Source organism: Alligator mississippiensis, chromosome 5 (assembly GCF_030867095.1).
Source record: "Alligator mississippiensis isolate rAllMis1 chromosome 5, rAllMis1, whole genome shotgun sequence".
NCBI lineage: Eukaryota > Metazoa > Chordata > Crocodylia > Alligatoridae > Alligator > Alligator mississippiensis.
In genome coordinates, this window is record NC_081828.1 from 154,284,297 (window position 1) to 154,303,884 (window position 19,588).

Genomic DNA, 19,588 nt, shown 5'->3' on the forward strand with positions numbered 1-19,588 from the left:
CCCAGGCAACACCCAAGGGTGTTGAGGCAGTTGGATAATGAGATTGAAGAGCCACTGGCCATCATCTTTGAAAACTCACGTTGATCAGGAGAGGTCCCAGATCATTGGAAAATGGCAAACATATTGCCCATATTTAAGAAAAAGGAGGATCCAGGGGACTACAGACCAGTCAGCCCCACCTCAGTCCCTGGAAAAATCATGGAGAAGATCTTCAAGGAATACATTTCTAAGCACTTGGAGAGGAAGAAGGTGATCAGGAAGAGTCATCATAGATTCACCAAGGGCAAATCATGCCTGACCAACCTGATTGATGTCTATGATGAGGTGACTGGCTCTGGGGGAAACCAGTGGATGAGGTAGACCTTGATTTTTAGCTAGACTTTTGATATGGTCTTTCACAACATTCTCACAGGCAAGCTAAGGAAGTATGAGCTGGATGAATGGACTGTAAGGTAGATAGAAAACTGGCTGGAGGGTAGTAATCAATGGCTTGAGTGCCTCAGGGGTCAGTCCTGGGGCCGGTTTTGTTCAATGTCTACATCAATGACCTGAAAGATTGTGTAGAGTGCACCCTCAGCAAGTTTGCAGATGACACCAAGCTGTGGGGAGTAGTAGATATGCTGGAGGGTAGGGCTAGGATTCAGAGTGACCTAGACAAATTGGAGGATTGGGCCAAAAGAACTCTCATGAGGTTCAACAAGGATAAATGCAAAGTCCTGCTCATAGGATGGAACAAGCTCATGTGCCAGTGCAGGCTGGGGGCTGATTGGCTGGGCAGCAGCTCTGCAGAAAAGGATCTGGAGGTAGACAATAAGCTGAATATGAGACAAGAGTGTGCCCTTGTTGCAAAGAAGACTAACGGCATACTGGGCTGCATTGGTAGGCATGTTGCCATCATGTCAAGGGAAGTGATTATTCCCCTCTATTCGGTACTGGTGAGGCCACACCTAGGGTATGGTGTTCAGTTTTGGTCTCCCCACTACAGAAAGGATGTGGACAAACTGGAGAGTCCAGCGGAGGGCAACAAAAATGGTTCAGTGGCTAGAGCACATGACATATGACAAGAAGCTGAGGGCTTATTTAGTCTAGAGAAGAGTAGACTGAGAGGGAATTTAATAGCAGCCTTCAACTACCTGAAGGGGAGCTGAAAAGAGGATGGAGCTAGACTGTTTTCAGGAGTGGTAAATGACAGAACAAGAAGTAATGGTTTCAAGGTGCAACAAGGGAAGGTTACGTTAGATATTACGAAGAATGTTCTCACTAGGAAGGTAGTGAAACACTGGAACAGGTTACCCAGGCAGGTTGTGGACTCTCCCTCCTTGGAGGTTTTTAAGACTTGACTAAACAAAGCTTTGGCTGGGATGGTCTAGTTGGGGATGGTCCTACTGAGAGCAGGGGGTTGGACCAAGTGTCCTGAGGTCCCTTCCAACCCTAATTTTCTATGATTCCACCTCAAGTAAAGGATCTGGCATGAGCTATAGTTACAGCTATAGCCCTTGTTCACTACACAAAGATTTTGGTCAATGGGAATACAAGTCCCCTATAGGTAACACTCTCATGTTGGGCACAGGGAAAATTAATTTATCCTTATGAGGTCTCTGACTAGCCTGCCATTCTCCCCAACATGCACTGGGAATGTACTAGCTCTACTACATTTCAAGCCTTGTACCCCTACTGAGGGCAGCAATATTTGTACCTCAGTAGTCTTATATTCTAAATGACTGTCAAACTGGTTATGATGGGGAGAAAAATACAGTAAACACAGGATGGTTTAGTCAGGGATGAACCTGCCTTGAGTAGTGGGCTCGACTAGATGTGAGGTCCCTTCCAGCCCTCATTCTCTATGATCAGAGTGGAGGAGAACACTAAAACTGAGGGTGAACTTCCTCCAGTAATTAAAGGGATTAACATCATAACAATAACAGACCAGAAAAATCAGAATCACTGTCCCCAAAATCATCTAAAGACCACCAAGCACACCCATGTCCTTGTTCATTTCTAACTTATATTTAGACTCGAGCGGAGGCACCATCTATGCACTGTTAGATAGAAATAATTGGTCCTAAAGTTGTTGGAACTGTAAACAATTAAATGTATTTAAATCCTTGGCTTGTGGGAAGTAGAATAAAACCATTATATTGTTTACTATTTCTGCACTAATAGAAATGTACTATGTGATATAGCAAATGATTACATATCAGGTAATTAAAATAAAATGGTATAATACATACTCTCGTCCATAGTATTTTGGTCTGTTCTCCACCTGAATTTTGAAAAAAAATAAAATTAACACACAGATTTAAATCAACAACATGCAAATAGAGTTCAGGCATGTGAATTTCTGAATTATTAATAAAGAGTGTTATATCCAATTCAGACTACATGCCTAATTGTCCAAACTTTGCAGATTTTAGAAAGATAACTTAAACAAGAGGACCAGAATTCACAATAAACACTCTTAAGAAAACAAGAGGTAAAAATGGAAAAAACAGTTATATTTTCATTATTCTGGTAACCATAATAATTTGGAATGATAAAACGTAGTTGAACTACAGTAAACTGTGTTAGGAGAGATAAAGAATAAATTTACTCCATTTTTTCCAATGTATATTATTTATACAATGTAAAACCAATTAGTCATCTGCTGTTTCGTTTCTAAAACCCTTTTTTGCCTGTAGATGCCAAGCTGAAGAATTTAATGTTCATAGGAGACTTTAACCCTTCCTCTTCCCCCTAGAGTGACAACCCATCCCTGATTGGGTGGAACAGTCCTGAAATGGAAACATTAGGTCCTGGTCTTGGGCTGAATGACTCTGGGACAGCATTTATTTTGGATTCCCCTGTTCAGCAGGAAGATGGCGATGGAGGAAGTGAGCATTGAGCCCAGCTCTGGCAGCAGCCAGGAGGCTGTGGAGGCCGCAGTAACCAGGGCTGGGCCTGGCTGGTTGCAGAAGGCATCCCTCCTGGGGTGGGGGCTATGGCACAAACTGTCACTGACTCCTGCCCCTGCTCCTGCAGTGCTGGGGAAGCTCCTGCAGTGCTGGGGAAGCTCCTGCCGCCACCTGCCCACCCCTATTGTTCTGTGCGTGGTTGGTTGCACAGCATAGAGGCTGTGGGAGACCCATTCCCAAGGGCTGGTGGCGGTGATGACAGTCCTGGGGTGGGTCAGGGGGGAAATGCACTCCTCCCCTGCAGGCTCAGGGTAGGCAGTGGGGCTGCACCACATGACTCCCATGCCTGGCTGCCAGCTTCACGTGTCCCACTTTTGCATTTTGAAAAAGGTGCCCACTTTGAAATTTCTCAAGGGTCTCAGGATCCTGTAGGATCCAAAGTACACTGAAGTCAAGTATTTGGAAGGGTTTTCAACCAAAACCTAGGAGAGTAAAATTGTTGCACACCAACTTTGTCCCATCTAACGTTGATTCATTGCTCAGCCCTCGATCCTACAAGGAGCTCTGAGCCAACAATCTACTCCACCTTATGAATGTCTTGATTTATCTAAAGCCTTTGTTTTAAAATTCCCTTTATTTCTGAATTAATGCATAGTTACAATTTTAGCACAACTGTGTGGTAACTTTCTCTAATCAAGAGTCATGTTTCAGCTATCACTTTCTTTACCAACAGTAAAAAACAAACAAACTGGTTTAATACTCCATGAGAATAATGTGGCATGTTTACTAGGTATGGTGTGGAACAGAAGAGTTGAGTAATAACTGTTCTTCTAAGGAATCCATAAAGTTAATAGACTTAGCTTCTACACAAATAAGAGATTATCTTTGCATGCTAGTCCACTTAAACCTTAACAACAGATAATAGAAACATGGTGTAGCAATAAAAAGCACTAAATGAAAAAAGAAAAGAAAAAAATCAGTTCTACCTACAGTTTCCAAGTGAAACAAATATCAAGCCAGCAGGGGGCACTTCCTTACAAGGTTTTACACACAAGAATTTTTGTTTAATGACATTTTACAGAAATGTACAGATAAAATACTTGTTGTTTGAATATTAATTTTTAATTTGAAAAGCTATTCATTAATTGTTACTACTTATAGTGTGCTATTAAGAGATCATTTTCTGATGCGACTAAGAATGCAGCTGCCCTCCAGCTATGGCTGTTTGCCTTAGCCTTTGATACTGACCTCTAAAAGCACATTTATTGTGGGGGGCGGGTAGGGGGGAGGAGGGAAAGAACACAGGCAAATTGTCTCTACTTTTTTTCTTTTTTAAAGAGCTGCATGCACACCTCAGTATTGCCTTCTTTACAGAACCAGGACTTCTATTTCACAGAACATGTTCCAATTTCAAAATTGTTTCATCCAAAATTAGGATGAAACACAATTTCAAGCCTTTTCATCTGTTTTTGGATCACTCTATTTTTTTCACTGAAATCAAAGTGATTTAATGATTTCCTTTTCTATTTTGATTGGGGGTTTTTTTCCAAAGAAAATTTTAAGCAGGTGGCATATATTCAAACAAAAACACATACAAGCTAAATATTGGAGGCTACTGAGATGGACCAGTCCACAGTGAGATGGGTGGACAAATGGCTTACAGGCCAATCCCACAGAGAGTTGCAATTGATGGGATCCCCTCATCCTGGAGTGCCACCTCCAGTAGTGTCCCCCAGGGACTGGTGCTTGGGCCTGTGCTCTTTAACATATTTATTAATGACTTGGACAAGGGGGTGGAAAGCTCAATGATTAAGTTCATGGATGATAAGCTGTGGAGAGAAACAGGCACAGAGGATAGGGTAAAGATCCAGGATGACTTGGACAGACTGGATTTACGGGCTGAACAGAATCAGATGAGGTTTAACAGGGAGAAGTGCAGGGTTCTTCATCTGGGTAGGAAGAACCTTCATCATAACTACACAATGGGTAGTGATCTACTGGCTGGCACAGCATCTGAATGGGACCTGGGGGTCACAACACACCAGAAGATGAATATGAGCCAGCAGTGTGATGAGGTTGCTAGAAGGGCACATAGAACTCTGGTGTGCATCAGCCGATGTGTTGCCAATAGATCCAGGGAAGTGCTTCTCCCTCTCTATTCAGTGTTGGTGAGGCCACAGCTAGAATAGCTGCACTACAAGAAAGATGTGGATAAGCTGGAGAAGGTACAAAGAAGGGTCACCCATATGGTCAAGGGCCTGGAGGATAGACCCCAAGAGGAAAGACACTGGGAACTGGGCCTGTTCAGTCTAAGTAAGAGAAGGCTAAGATGTGACTTGATAGTTGCCTACAGGTATGTCAGGGATGAGCATCAGGATCTGTGGGAGTGGCTCTTCAGGAAGGCACCTCAGGGGAGGATGAGAACAAATGAGCATAAGCTAACAGAAGGTAAATTCAGGCTGGACATAAGGAAAAAAACCCAACCCTTTTTCTCTGAAAGGGTCACCGGAATCTGGAACATACTCCTAGCAGAGGTGGTGCAGTCACCATCCATGGTGGTGTTCAATACGGCTGTGCAAAATTTTGCCGGCTGTTTCAATTCGAAACTGTTTCAACTCATTTGAGCTTGAAACCAAGAAATTGAATCAAAACGAAGGGGTTCAAAACAGCCTTGAAACAAAACAAGCCTAGTCAAAATGTTTTGAGTTTCAAAGCAGCCAGCAGCCAGGTGGTGGGATCAGGAGAGAACCAGGGCTGCACTCCCAGCGGCTCTGCAGCCCCATGGGGCTCAGCCGGCAGCGCAGCCCTGTTTCCCCTCACCTCCTGTTGCCAGGCTGTGAGGAACCAATCACAGCGCAGGGGAAGGGAACTGATTGTAGTGCTGGGGAGGAGAACCGGGTGATCGGGCTCAGGTCCCTTCCCCAGCTCCCAGGTTCCAGGCAGCAGCACCCGGCTTCCCTCCCTCATCTGGCAGTCAGATTGGGGGCCCACAGCTTTGGGAGGACTGGCACAGCCCCCACAGCCCTCAGGGTTACAGGCCCCCATCTGCCTGCCGGATGAGAGAGGCTGTTTTGAGCTTCACCATTATAGAGAATGGGTGCATCACTGTTTCAATGAAGTGAAACGGAACAGTGGTTTCAAATTGAAATGAAATTTGAAGCGAAACGCTGTTCTGTTGAAACCTCGAAACTCAAGTTGAAATGGAACAGTGCTGTTTCACACAGCCCTAGTGTTCAATGAGGCCAGATAAGCACCTTGTTGAGCTCGTCTAAGGCCAATAACTTCCTGCCCATAGCAGGGAACTGAGCTTGAAGATCTCGCAGGTCTGATTCCTATGATCTATAGTCTCCTGTCCTATGATTCTATTCTTTTGGTTCATACACATCACTGTAAATTGACCTGGTACCCTGAATTTGCTGAGGTTAGAAATTAGTGCCAACTGTTCCCCTTCTGATTCAAAGAGCATTAGGAGTTTCTTTATCGACTACAGTGATCTTTGAATCAAGCCTCAACTGAACTTCCTTACAGTTTAATAGATCAACCATTCATGATAACATCAAACTCTAGAATATCCTGCATAATATTTGCACAGAGGAGCCCAATAATATTTTGGTTCTTTGAAAGGCAAGAATAAAATGAGAATAAATTTACATAACGAACAAGAAAAAAATCTGAGGCATGCACCTCTGAGTAGAAGTCTTCTGTTTTTATATGCACCTTACATATTTGCTATATATTTAAAGAATTACAAATCAGGGAATATTTATGTGGTCTTCCAGTTAGATTGTTAGTTTTAGGCTTCCTAGCTCATATCTGTTGTGATCACAGAGAGGGGTCAAATTAAGAGGAAAGGGAAAGAGGATTTGTATTGTTAAGTCAAAATAATCAACAAATTAAAAAAAACAGGTATGTTTTAGAGGTTGTCTTTTTGTAATTAGTTATCATCCAAACATGCTCACCTGAAGTTAGACAAAACCTATATTTAAGCAAAACAGTAAAGTTATATAATACTGACAACAAAGAATGAACAACCACACATTTTGCATTTATGTAGCAAAAACTTTCATCTTACTAAACTTGTGAACTAAGCACCACCTAGATGCTATGCAGCTTCAGTAAGGCCAGGTACATCTAACACCGCTGAATGCAACTACTTTTTGTGAGGTGGGGGGGCTGGGCTGTGGCCTGTCAACAGAGAAAACTTTGCATTATGGTGCTAGGGAATTTGTTTTAGCAAAAGATGTGCAAGCAAACCCTTCCCTTCAAAGGAAGTGAAACATGATTATAGTTCTTAAAGAGAAGTCAGAATCTCAGTTTTTGAGGTTTCATCTTCATCTTTGAGGTCACGGTTGACAATGCGAGGTCACGGTCGGCAGGGCTAACCAGACCTTATCGTGCATCCACAGGTGCATCTCAAGTAGGGCCAAGGAGGTGATCCTCCTCTTCTACGCGACACTGGTCAGGCCGCAGCTGGAGTACTGGGTACAGTCCTGGGCACCCCACTTCAAGAGGGATGTGGACAACATTGAGAGGGTCCAGAGGAGGGCCACCCGCATGATCCGGGGACAGCAGGGCAAACCCTACTATGAGAGGCTACGGGACCTGAACCTGTTCAGCCTTCACAAGAGAAGGCCGAGGGGGGACCTGGTGACCATCTATAAACTCACTAGGGGGGACCAGAAGGGTTTGGGGGAGACCTTGTTTCCCCTCCCCCCCCCGGATAACAAGGAATAACGGCCACAAGTTGTTGGAGAGTAGGTTTAGATTAGACATCTGTAAGAACTACTTCACAGTTAGGGCGCCTAGGATCTGGAACCAACTTCCAAGGGAAGTGGTGCTGGCTCCTACCCTGGGGGTCTTTAAGAAGTGGCTCGATGCCTACATAGCTGGGGTCATTTGAGCCCAGTTTTCTTCCTGCCCAGGCAGGGGGTCAGACCTGAAGATCTACAAGGTCCCTTCCGGTCCTACTTCTATGATTCTATGATCTTACAGATTAACAGAATAAGCTACATAGTTCTCAATGCATCTCAGACTCCACACTGCTGGGGCATTTATTTATTTTCAACTGCCTGGAGATACTTAGGTTCACAATATAAAAATACAGCAAACTAAAATGATGCAGTATACCTACAAATATTGACAACCTTCCATAAACACTACTAAGAGTTCAGCTCCTTCCATGTCATCTTTATGCAAGAACCTTAACAGACAGAGAGATCTTACAATATATTCTGAAGATAAAACTCTAGCTTGGTCATACCAGCAGGATGATAAATGCCAGACCTGATAGCCTATACCCTGAAATGCCCATGCACAGATATACCATTATTTACCCAAATCCAAGATCACTCCGAATTTAAGATGCTCTCCCCTCAGATTCTAGACATGGAAAATTATAAATCTGTTATAATTTTCCATGTACAGAATCTAATTATTGGAGGGTTATCTTAAATTTGTCCCCCTACTACTGTGGCAGAGAATGCAGAAACAAGAAGCCAGACACCTTTTCCTTGCGCCCCAGCCCTTGTCCCCCCCACCCCCATACCTGACTGACCCCCTGTCCCCACTGCCTGTTCCCCCACTCCCTGGCCCCCTTCTCTCTTTACTGCCTGCCCCCATACCTGTGCCTGCCCTCCCTCCTTAGCCCCTCCTGTCTGCCCCCTATACTTCTTGCTCCCTGTACCTGTGCATGTCCCCTGCTGCCCAAACTCCCTGCCTCCCCACCCACTCTGTACCTTCTGCTGGAGATCTGCCGTGGCCCTAGCCTAGCCAGGCAGAAGCAGTGGCAGCAGCTCTGTGCCTCACCAGGTTGGGGCTGGAGAGACCAGAGCTGGAGCAGAAGTTAAGTGGGGGGTGGGGAGGGCATGGTCTCCCTCGTGCTCCCTCTGAGGTGCACATGTAGGTCTTTCCTGCACACCTCCCCAACTGCATGCTGTATCCCCAACACTCCCTACTGCACTAACCACTCTGCCTTGGGGCAAGCAGCAGCTTAGATCCAACACAAGCCTGGGGCCCTGGGTTGAAGCCTGAGTTAAGCCACTGCCTGCCAGTCGGACCAATACTCAAATCCAGGATGAGGGTTTTTCTCCACTTTGTTTTTTTTGGGAAAAACCCACTCATCTTGGATTCAAGTAAATATGGTAAAAGTCTCTGTATATTACTGAAAAGATCCTAGTTTATCTCATTTTGAAGGAGTTAGCATGGAGACACAGGCAGTTTTGAGATAACTAAGACCTAAATCATTTTAGACTGAAACCAATCATTTGACCTGTACCTGGAAACAAACTGGAAACCAGTATCATTTACTGAACACAGATTTCAGATTAAGGCATTCATAGTTATCTTTTGCACTGGTTGAAATTTACTTCAAGGGGAAGCTCCTTATATCCCCATGAATGAGTCTGGGTAAAATCCAATCTGAGATTACTTTCTCCATTTGACACGAGTTTACACACCCCTGCCGATCAAGGCAGTAGCAGAGAAATCTTCTCTGTGAAGTGGACAGGAAATGCCCAGAATAACTGTCATCTTTTTCCCTGGGAAATCTTCACAACAAAGCTAATTCTAGGGATATATCTGCTTACTTGAGAGAAAGAAAGAAGAAAGCTTTCACGACTTCAAATGCTGCTGAAAATAATTTTTCACATTATCCATGGCCCCTAACATGCATTATATTTAAGACACAATTAACAGGTTAGTCATGCCTTAAATACCACCCTGGCCACACATACAAGTCACTTTAAGGTGTTATGACAGAATAAATGATCAACAAAGTTATACTCCATACAATAAGTTATGGATACATAAGGCAGAATAACTTTTTGGCTCATTTGCATTATGCCTTAAATAGAACGTGTAGCCACCCATACCCTGGTACCTGTCAAAACCCTGTGTGCCTCCCAGCTGGGCACCACAAATGTTTTTATAGGTCCTGGTGCAGGGGGACCCAGGAATCAGGCGGCTGCAACTAGATATCAGAATCCTTTTGCCTGGGGATAAGTAAAAACCCTGTGTGTCCAGGGTTTGGACAGGTGCCTATATACAGGGAGCCAGGCTCCCTAAGCACTGGAAACTATGAAACCATATGTGCTGGCCAGATCATGGGATTCAGATAGTTGCCAATGAAGTATTTAGGACCATCCTGACAATGGTCCATCCTGAAAACATTCAAAGAAATAAACTTTAAAATTGGAAACTTAATAGACTTAAAGCACAGATTAAACCAAACACAATTACCCCACCTTTCAAATATGCTTTTGCAGCTCAGATGGCTCATACTCCAATCTTGATGTCTAAACTATTAAGATACATTATCCCTTTTTGTAATCTAATTCTACTGGGAAAAATAAGAACTATGGGGTTATTTAGCCCAGGTCTATACTTTTTCCATTCTGTTGTATGATATTTTTTTCATATGTACATAGTTTAGAGTTTCAGGATTTTATTCAGTGTTTAGAACTAAAGTCATCTTTCTCATAAAAATCTATGAATTAGTCTGGCTAATTTTAATTCATTCTTTTAAATAATATGTTTTTTAAATGACTGCATTTGAATGCCCCATAACTTATGGCTCCTGTTTTGACCAGAATATTTTGTCTTAGAATAATGTACTCCTGCCAACATACAAAAATTGTAATACAACACTGTACTACAGTGTAAAATAATTCCTCACAAAACTACAGGGAATTATGTAGATGGAGGGGGATATGCCCCAAAGTGGTACATACGTATTTCAAAGCAATTTACTAGCATCTAAGTCATTGTACTAAGATGAGAAGGAACTTCAAAGAGTTCTTCTACTCAATCAACACCACAGAAATAAGATAACCCTAACATCAATAAATGTTATTTCTCTTTAACATGAATATACTGTAGGATATAATCCTAACATATATACATCTATAATTAATATACTCTAATCTACCTGTAAATAAGATAAGTAGCAGCATATTCAAATAAAAAGCAAAAGGGGAGGCCCAAAATCCAGGTGGTTGCAACAGATTCTCCGATTCTTACAAATTCATAGCATAGAGGAACAAGATCTCAGGCTGCCTATACACGTGCTTGGCGGTGGTGGTGGTGGGGAGTTAATTAGAGCCATTTCTGGACAGCTGCTTCAATTAAAACAGCCCACTGTCATGTGTATTAAGCCCCCGCATGCTTAAATATAGTTGTGGGATGTTTTATCTATTCTAAGACTTATTTGATGAAGTTTACCCAAGGAGTTAGCGCCCCTGGGGCCATTTTAAAGTGCATGGGGACTTAATGCACGCTACAATGAGGCAATGCTGGAGTGTTTTAATTAGAACCTGGATGGGCATGTGTATAGGCAAACTCAGTACTAGCAGTGGGAGTATGCTCATTGCTTGCAATGATGGCTTTCCTCACAGCAAGTTTAATCAGCCAACTTTGTACTTAGAATGATGCCTACATGATTTTATAATACATTAGAAGTTATTACCCAGAAATACATTTTTTCAACTAAGTTTGGCCTAAAGAAAACTAATTCTGAACCTAAAAGAGAAGATTAGAAAAAGCTGAAAGCTCAGAAAAAAGGAAGTTTATATGAATTTGCTTCATAGCTAGTTAATTACAAACTGCACCTCATAACCACCAACAGGAAAGGAGTAAACAAGACTGAAAATCCTCATAAAAAAGAAAAAAAATGAACACACACATCACTTAAGGGAATAGCCTAACATAATGTACTTGCATTTGAATAAGGTAAAATTCTCACTTTAAAAAAATATTGTAAATGCTTATTTACAAACTCTTACCTGATGTGTTTAGTTTGCTTCTAAATATAAAGATTTATTTTATACCACTAATGTCTAAGCAATTTAATTTTGTGAAAATGCAAATACAGTGCTATACCTCAGGCAAGACACAGCATTCTACCTACCTCTTCTTGTTATTAAATTATTACCTACATGTCAGTCAAGGACAAAATATCCACAGTAGAGCACTCTACGTTTTGATATAAACATAATATCATAAATCTGTCAGGTTAAGATTCTGGTGACAGTAGTATTATCATAACACCTGGAGGCTCCTCTGTACAATGGGAACAGAGTCCACAGTACACACAATCCCTGCACACATAATGAGTCTCTTCTCCAAAAGATTTTATGAATTAAGAATTTACAGTTTAAGAAATCTTTCCTAGATAATGACGAGGCTATTATGTTTTGGTTAAACATTTTACAATAAAAGTTACAGCAGAAATTTTTTTCTGAACCATAAGTGAAAACTGAACAGATGGAAAGATGTTGATGTCAAAGTTGATGTTACCAAAGAATATTTCTCAGCGTTGGTGTTCAGGTTTCAATACTCCTCTGCTCTGATGGTTTGTAGTATTTTGTTTCATTTTTATTTTATTTTGAGAAAAGTGAGAATCAAGATGTATAAATAACTTCCTGTCAATCCAACATTGCACCCTGAAGAATGCTAGTAGTCTTATGTGATAAATATAGGATTATACTGGAAAGCTTTCTATTCTGTTGTGTTACTGCCTTCATTCCCCCCCAAACTCTGGTTGGTTGGTACTTTTTAAAAAAAAGCTTAGGAGACTGATGTAAGGCATGTTTTTTTAGTATGTTATAAATTCAGGCTTGTTACCAAAGTGCAACATTAAATGAACTCCTTAATTGCCCTCATACAACAATCAATATAGTAAATAAAATGTTACAAGCACTAGAAAGCAATAAATAAAGCTTTCTGATAGTCACATCTGCCAGTGTTATTGCAATAGAATACAATTGTCTATAAATCTAGCACAAATAGGAAAAAGTAAGAATCGGGAAGAAATCAAACAGCAATTTCTTAAGTAATGGAAACGTTAATGTGTTAGTAAATTCTACAACAAGAGATAAAAACAGTTTAATCAAGGGGGTTATGAAAGAAAGGAATATCACTGCTGCTAAATATTTAGGAGACAGGGTCAGGTTCAACTGTGAAAAAGTGAGTTATTCAGCTTCCAGTCATGAATAAAAGCATAATTAAATGCAAGAAGGAACATCAATTTTACCTTGAATGCAAGCCTCAAGATAACAGAAGTTAAAACACAGTATTTTAAATGTGTGCTTATTTTGGGGGGGAATGATTGATTGAGGATGTGTAAGTTTGGATAAGGATTTAAATACAAATATAAAACACATGCAAGTGTTGGGCCTTGTACAACCTACAACTTTACCATGAGTTTGAAACCAGTAAGAGACGGTGGTCCTTTTGCCAGATAGCAATCACAGTTCAGCGGGTGTCCATGCAACAGCTTCCACAGCATTACAGCTGCTGCTGGAAGCATCCACAAATGACAAATTGTATAATCATCTATCAGAATATTATAGGGAAATCTAGTGCGTCAGCAAGGGATATAGTGCCCAGAGAATACAGACAAAGAATAACATAGCTGGTTTTTAGAACCAGCGTGCTGATAATTGGTTACAAACATACTGAAAATCTGTAGTGTGGACAGAACTTTAGACTAAAGGCAGGGTAGCTTAAAATAGTACATAGCGAAGTTAGAGATGGGAGTAAAGGGATTAAAAAAAGCAGGGGTGGAAAAAAAGCAAAAGGAAGAATGCAAATGGCAAAGATTTTTGTGAGAGATATCTTCTATTGGACCAACTGCATGGTTAGGATAGACTTAAGGTTTCAAATACAATATATTTCTCTTCTGCAATGCATTTACTAGAAGCCTGATGCAGTAAAGACAGTTCAGTTTATCAGGCTTGAGAGTTTCTTTATATACGTGTGCTTATGTGCAAGTGTTTGTGCCTGTATAGTGTCAGAGTATATTTAGTGTTTGTGCTCATGTGCAGTTTGCTTGTATGTATATACATTTTCCATTTTTCTGTATGTTTAATTCTATTTATATTTTTCTAAGGCCAAACAAGGAAGAGGCGTCCATTTATTGTCATTTGGGGATTATTTTGATTTTGTCATCGTGTCAACTTTGAAGTATTATTTCTCATATGTGTTTTTAAATACTGGATGATTCAATAGACCAGAAGTGATGACTGGACTTCTATACAAAATAAAAAAAGTGCAAACAATAACTGGGGAACATAATATAGTATAAGTTATACGACATACATTTTAAAGATTAGAAGACATCATGTGCATTCACATGCACGTATTTTCAGGTAGAATGAAAGAGCACTGGGTGATTCATGTTTCAGGGAAACAGGTACAGAACTAGCAAATGCCCATTTGTCAGGTGCCATCATCTCATCTCCTCAGAGGAAGTATCAATCATCTCAATCAAAAAATATGCTCAGTGGCTCCCTGCTAGATTTTGACTGCCAATAGGAACAAAGTCTTAAAGTACAAGGAATAGCCCCAAAACACCCAGAACCTCAATAAAAACTGGCTCAAACTCAAATGGAGTAGACATAGTTGTCTCACAGCCTGAATGTGGCTGTAGATCAACAGAATAAAGACTCTGATCCAGATCTGAACAACTTCATCTGCAAAGTACATGGAAAACTCCCCGGTGCACAACAATTGAACAGTCAAAGTGGACATAACAGATTCTCAGGGGTATTCTGCTACCTGCAACAATTCTGCTAAGACTTAACAGATCCTGGTGGAGTAGAGACTTCTCTTCATGTCCAAAGCCATAACAAAAAATTCAAGAATTCTTTGGGGCACAATAAAACCCGGTTTTGGCCAGCTGAGCCTAAACTGTATTACAGACAACATATATTCCGTAGAACAAAGTGACCTGGGCAGATGCCATTAAAGTGGCCCTCCATAACAATAGTCAGAACAGACACCAATTTCAATGTACTTCAGCAGTCCACAGGCATAGCGATCCATTATCTAAGTATTATTTTTCCTCCCAGGTCTTTCATTCTTGCTTTATGTAAATCCCCTCTAATACAACTAGGTTTGTAGTGTTCTTTACAGATCACTGCTGAAGAACTTTCCTCTCTTTTATCAATGTGCATCCAAAATTATTCTTCTGCTTCATTTGTAACGCACATGCTGTTCCTGGTACTGTATCTGCCCCTGTTTTTGCTTTCATCATAAACAGGGGGGATAAAACAGTTAAAACAGGAGCATCACTCTAAGGCTCCAATATACAAATGGTTTAATTAATTTACTTGTTTTCATTTAATTGCTCGTTAATGGGGTCCCTCAGTGTGACATGGTTCTGGGATTCTTTTCTTAAGGTAGAAACAGCTAAATATTCTGAAGCACGATAAATAAGCATTTAGGATAGACTGTGAGGGATATGTTTTCCAGCCAGGGTCTGTTTATTGGTCAGAAATCTCAAACTATTGAATTTAGGATACTGCACGTTCTGTGAAAAGTAGGTTTGGGTATTTGACCAGTCAAATACAGTTTGGTCAATTGACTGGTCATATATTGGTCCAAAAAAAATGTTAAAAATTGCTAATAGGTCCAAACAACACACAAAAGCAGCACATTAAGAAATGTATCAAAAACCATTTAAAAAACCCCAAAAAACCCAAAACACATTTCTGTCAAGAAAACTACAAAAAGAAGTAGGGTTTGTTTTTTTTTTTTTGGGGGGGGGGGGAGGGGGTTGGTAAAACTGCTATAATCTTTGACCAGTCAAAAATATGCAGTCAGTTGACCAGTAAATTGACAATATTTGACCAGTCAATGATTGGCTTGCCAACCCTGGTGCCAGTTACTGTGATTTCATCTTTTTCTTTGGACTTTTTACTCACTAAACAGCTACTCACAGGAGCAACAAATTGCCATTGAGGAAAAAGCTAAGCAGTGGCTAGAAACTAGTCAGTACAGGTATTCAAAAACTGTACCTCACCCTGGAAAAAGTTACTTTTCAAAGAGACCGAAAGAAAGAAAGCGACATAACCAAAAATCAACCCTTCCCCTCTTCTCCCCCTTACCCACCAAAAAAAGCCCACATTGAAAAAACCTGGATAATAAAAACAAAAGTTTTCAAATGGATTTTTTCAGTTTTCTAATAAAAATTAATAATTTCAGAAAAACATACATTTGTGATTTTTTTTTCTTTAGCTGAAACCCAATTTTCCAGTAAAAAAAATGTTTTGATGGAAATTTTTTGACAAATCCTAGGGAATCTTCATATGATGTTTGAATTTTGCTCTGGTTCAGCATGTTGTTTGTGTAGTTGCGTAGCTATGCTAGTGCAGCTGTTTCTTCATTTTTACTTTACAGATGCCTGTATTCTTTACTCCTATTTTGACATTTACCTTAAAATCCACTTTCACAATATCATACAGTAGCTTGGGGCATTCAAGCAAACTGGTCTGAATGGGTTCCACTCTCCTGATCTATGATTCAGCTACCTGTGTCTTCAGTATAGACCCACCATATGACGCTCTCTAGAGCTCAGCAGTGCTCAGTCTCTGACTGACAGGCCAGATCAGCCTGCGGAGCTCCCCATGGGTCTGGAAGTTTAGTGGCAGTGTTAACTGCCACTCTGCTGCAAAATTTCAAGAACCCTGGGGAGCTTCATGGGTCACATGATGTGGCCTTGTATCCTAGATCAACGAGTGCTTGGCTGAATCACGCCCGCAGGGTCAGGCTGGTACATGGTTGGATCTGGTGCAGGGGTTCTCTCTCATGTGAGCCAACCCCACAGGTGGGATCTGGCCTGCGGACTGTCCGTGCACAACTTATCTGGCCCACAAGGCTGGAAGGTTGAGCACTGCTGCTCTAGCTTGTCATGTTGAAGCAGCAAAGGAAGAGATTACAGCCATCATTCGAACAGACTGGGTGCTCGTGCATATGGAAGATATGAACTGCAATACCACATTAAAACATCTAATCTAGCATCCTGTCACAACAACAACCAGTACCAGAAGCTTCAGAAGATAACGTAAATAGAATAAATCATGTGGTCAGAAGTTACAGAACAACTCATCTCTGGAAAAAGTATCTTTTTAACTCCTAATTGTAAGAGACCCACTTATTGTTTAAAAATTGAGGACTTGCATCTTCTGCAAAATGACTGTTTCTTTTAAATGTATCCTACTTAAATATAAATAGTTTTGTTGTCCAATCAAATATTTTTGTGATCTCCTAGTTTTGAATACTCCTAAACTCTTTCCCATGAAAATATTCTGTGACAAGACTAATTCTGAACTGTGGGTAAAAGCTGCAGTCTGGTAATATTGTATCAATTTTCAAATTCTCTGTAATTTAAATTAAATTAACAATCCTTTACCACGAATGAGGAAAGAAGGGTGAGTAGGTGTTCCTGATGCATCATCTTGGTACTATTCATTACACTATATATTTTTGTCATAACACCTCTTATTCCTCTCTTCTGTAAGGTGAGGAGAGCCCCAGGCTTTTTAACTTCTCTTCATATTAAAGTTTGTTTATCTGGTATTCAATCTTACCATTAATCTCTATTTCTGCCACGTCATTTCTAAATGCTGACTAGGAGTCCCTGGGTCCACTGCCAAACTAGGACAATTAAGGACAAAATACTTTTATAACTGAAATCAGGTCTAAATTAATTTGTCAGTTCTTTTGGTGACAGGAGGCCAGCTTGGGACCGAGTCTCTTCAGCCTGCCCACCTCTCTAGGGGCAGTTTGCCCTGTCTCACCTGCCATGATTTGTTGAATAAATAATTGGTGTAAAAGGCAAGAGGCTGCCCATTTTACACCCTGATGCCAAGGGCATTATACATAGCTCCATACTGTCCCTGTACCATGTCCTATGCCTCACAGATGGCATCCAAAACAAGTTTTTAACTTCTATCCCAAACTTGGCCTCACAATGTCTCAGGTCTTATCAGGGTCTCAGCCTCTGGCCCAATGGTGGCCTCAGGTGTCCGTAGACCTGCCTTGGCCTAACTGCCTCCTTCCTGGGGCTTCAACTTATGCCTTTCTACTAAGGCCTTCCACATACGCCCTCTCACTTATGTTCTTACACTTGTGGGGGTTGACCCATGTGGCCACCACACATACTTCTGTCTCCTTCACTGGGACTGATCTCTTTCACTACCCCATCTCTGCAGTCTCCAGGGTCTTACACCCCTTGGGGCTCAGGTGCCTCTCTCTAGGCATGGCTGGCCTCCATGCCTGTCCCTACAATGGGGTTACCCACCAGGATATGGTGGTTGGGGTTATAAGGCTCCCCTATCTGCCTTTCACTGGGGAGGAAACTGGTCTGGCATTTCTGGGAAACTACTCTTCCACAGGCAGTCCCACCAGGCCTCCTTCCCTAGCAGGGTGTAGCTTTCAGTCATACCCAGGACCAGGAGCCTCCATCCCCACAGCTCCTGCCCTTACCTCCAAGGATGTTCTTAGCATCAGCTTAGATGGGTGGGGGTCTCTCCATGGCTGGAGCCAGCAAACTGCTGGCTCCCCTGAGGGCCTGAGCTAAAATAGAGGCTGCTCAGTGCCCTCTTCCTATCAGGATGCCCTCCTGTAGTCATGTGACTGCCTCATTAGAGCTGGCCCACACCTGCCAGCTGCCCTGCTGCCTGCTCTCAGCCCTTAAGGTGGCAGGCACCAAAGCTGCTCTGCCATACTTTCCTTAATCTAGTCTTCGAACTACTGTTCTATTTTAAAGGAACACTGTATTAGGTTCTATTGTCCCTAGCCTGTCTTCCAGATTTTAAAAAATTCTTAAGAAGGAAGTAGTTTGCAAAGAAGAATTTGCAAAATTCAAGTGTGGAATGGCTCTTTAAATCTTCTTGAGTAATTCTGATCAGGATGGAATTAAATAGCTACCAAGAAGCATAAAATGTGTGTATCTATAAATCTTGAGGTTGAAATATCTCAGAGAAGTTTCAGTCTCAAATTTCCTACTCATCAGACAATTGGCCAAAAGGATACCTTGAGAAATTTTCCCCTCCCCATAATTAGCTATATACTTATGGATACTCAAGGGGGCAAAACATGCCATGGGATAGAGACAAATTGCTGATTTTGATGTTAGTACAGTCTGAGTTTGTATTAATAATAATAATAATAATAATATAGTCTCTTGGGATTGTTTCAGGTAAGAGAAGGAATTTCTGCAGGGGGAAACACTTCCCTTTTGTGATCATTCAGAGAGAGGAAATGGCTTCTTTGAGCAACGAAACTTGTTGCTTGCTTTAGTTGCAGGGGGAATATTTTTCATAGCTTTAGACACAATCTAGTTGGAATTCAGAACAATAAAGAAAGCAATTAGCTGAAATTTCTCTACATAATAACATACGTTAAACCTCTATGGATTGGTCTAACATTTGAGAAATTATCCTGAAATTTCCCTCTCTTGCCAACACTGATTCTGCTGCTAGCTGTGCGGGCCGGGTCAGGCCCCGGGCTCTTTTCATCGCTCTGCACGCGGGCTGTGGCCGGCAGCCCAGGCAGGCCGGGTTGGAGAGGGCGGGCGCCGAGCTAGAATTAGGCACAGACACTTAACGGTTGATTTTAGGATTGTTTACTTACACCGAGATGGTCGCGGTGCAGGCTGAGAACTTGCTTGAGTTGCGGTTACAACAGAAAACACGAACACACGTGGAGTTTGCTAGGCTCCACACAGACAGAACTCCGGATGTCCAGGACAAGCACGCATAAAACTCGTCGATACATCTTATAGAAGGCTCCGTTCAAAGACAGGAAGAGGTGGGCGGTGGATCAGGCCGCCAAACTCCTCTGAGCAACACACAGGGTTTCTATTACCCTGCCGTGCGCACCCAGAGTCCCCACGAGATGGATGTGGAAGTCCTCTT

General features: G+C 41.6%; 1 protein-coding gene across 2 annotated transcripts in view; it reads right to left on the reverse strand.

Annotated features, from left to right (window-relative positions):
• CHN2 (chimerin 2) overlaps positions 1–19,588 on the reverse strand; it is a 237,945-nt gene that overhangs the window by 99,900 nt on the left and 118,457 nt on the right. For both annotated transcript variants that reach the window (XM_059728884.1, XM_006265246.4), the window contains exon 4: positions 2,232–2,263. In XM_059728884.1, coding sequence (XP_059584867.1) covers positions 2,232–2,263 — 32 coding nt within the window. The remainder of the gene's footprint in view (positions 1–2,231; positions 2,264–19,588) is intronic.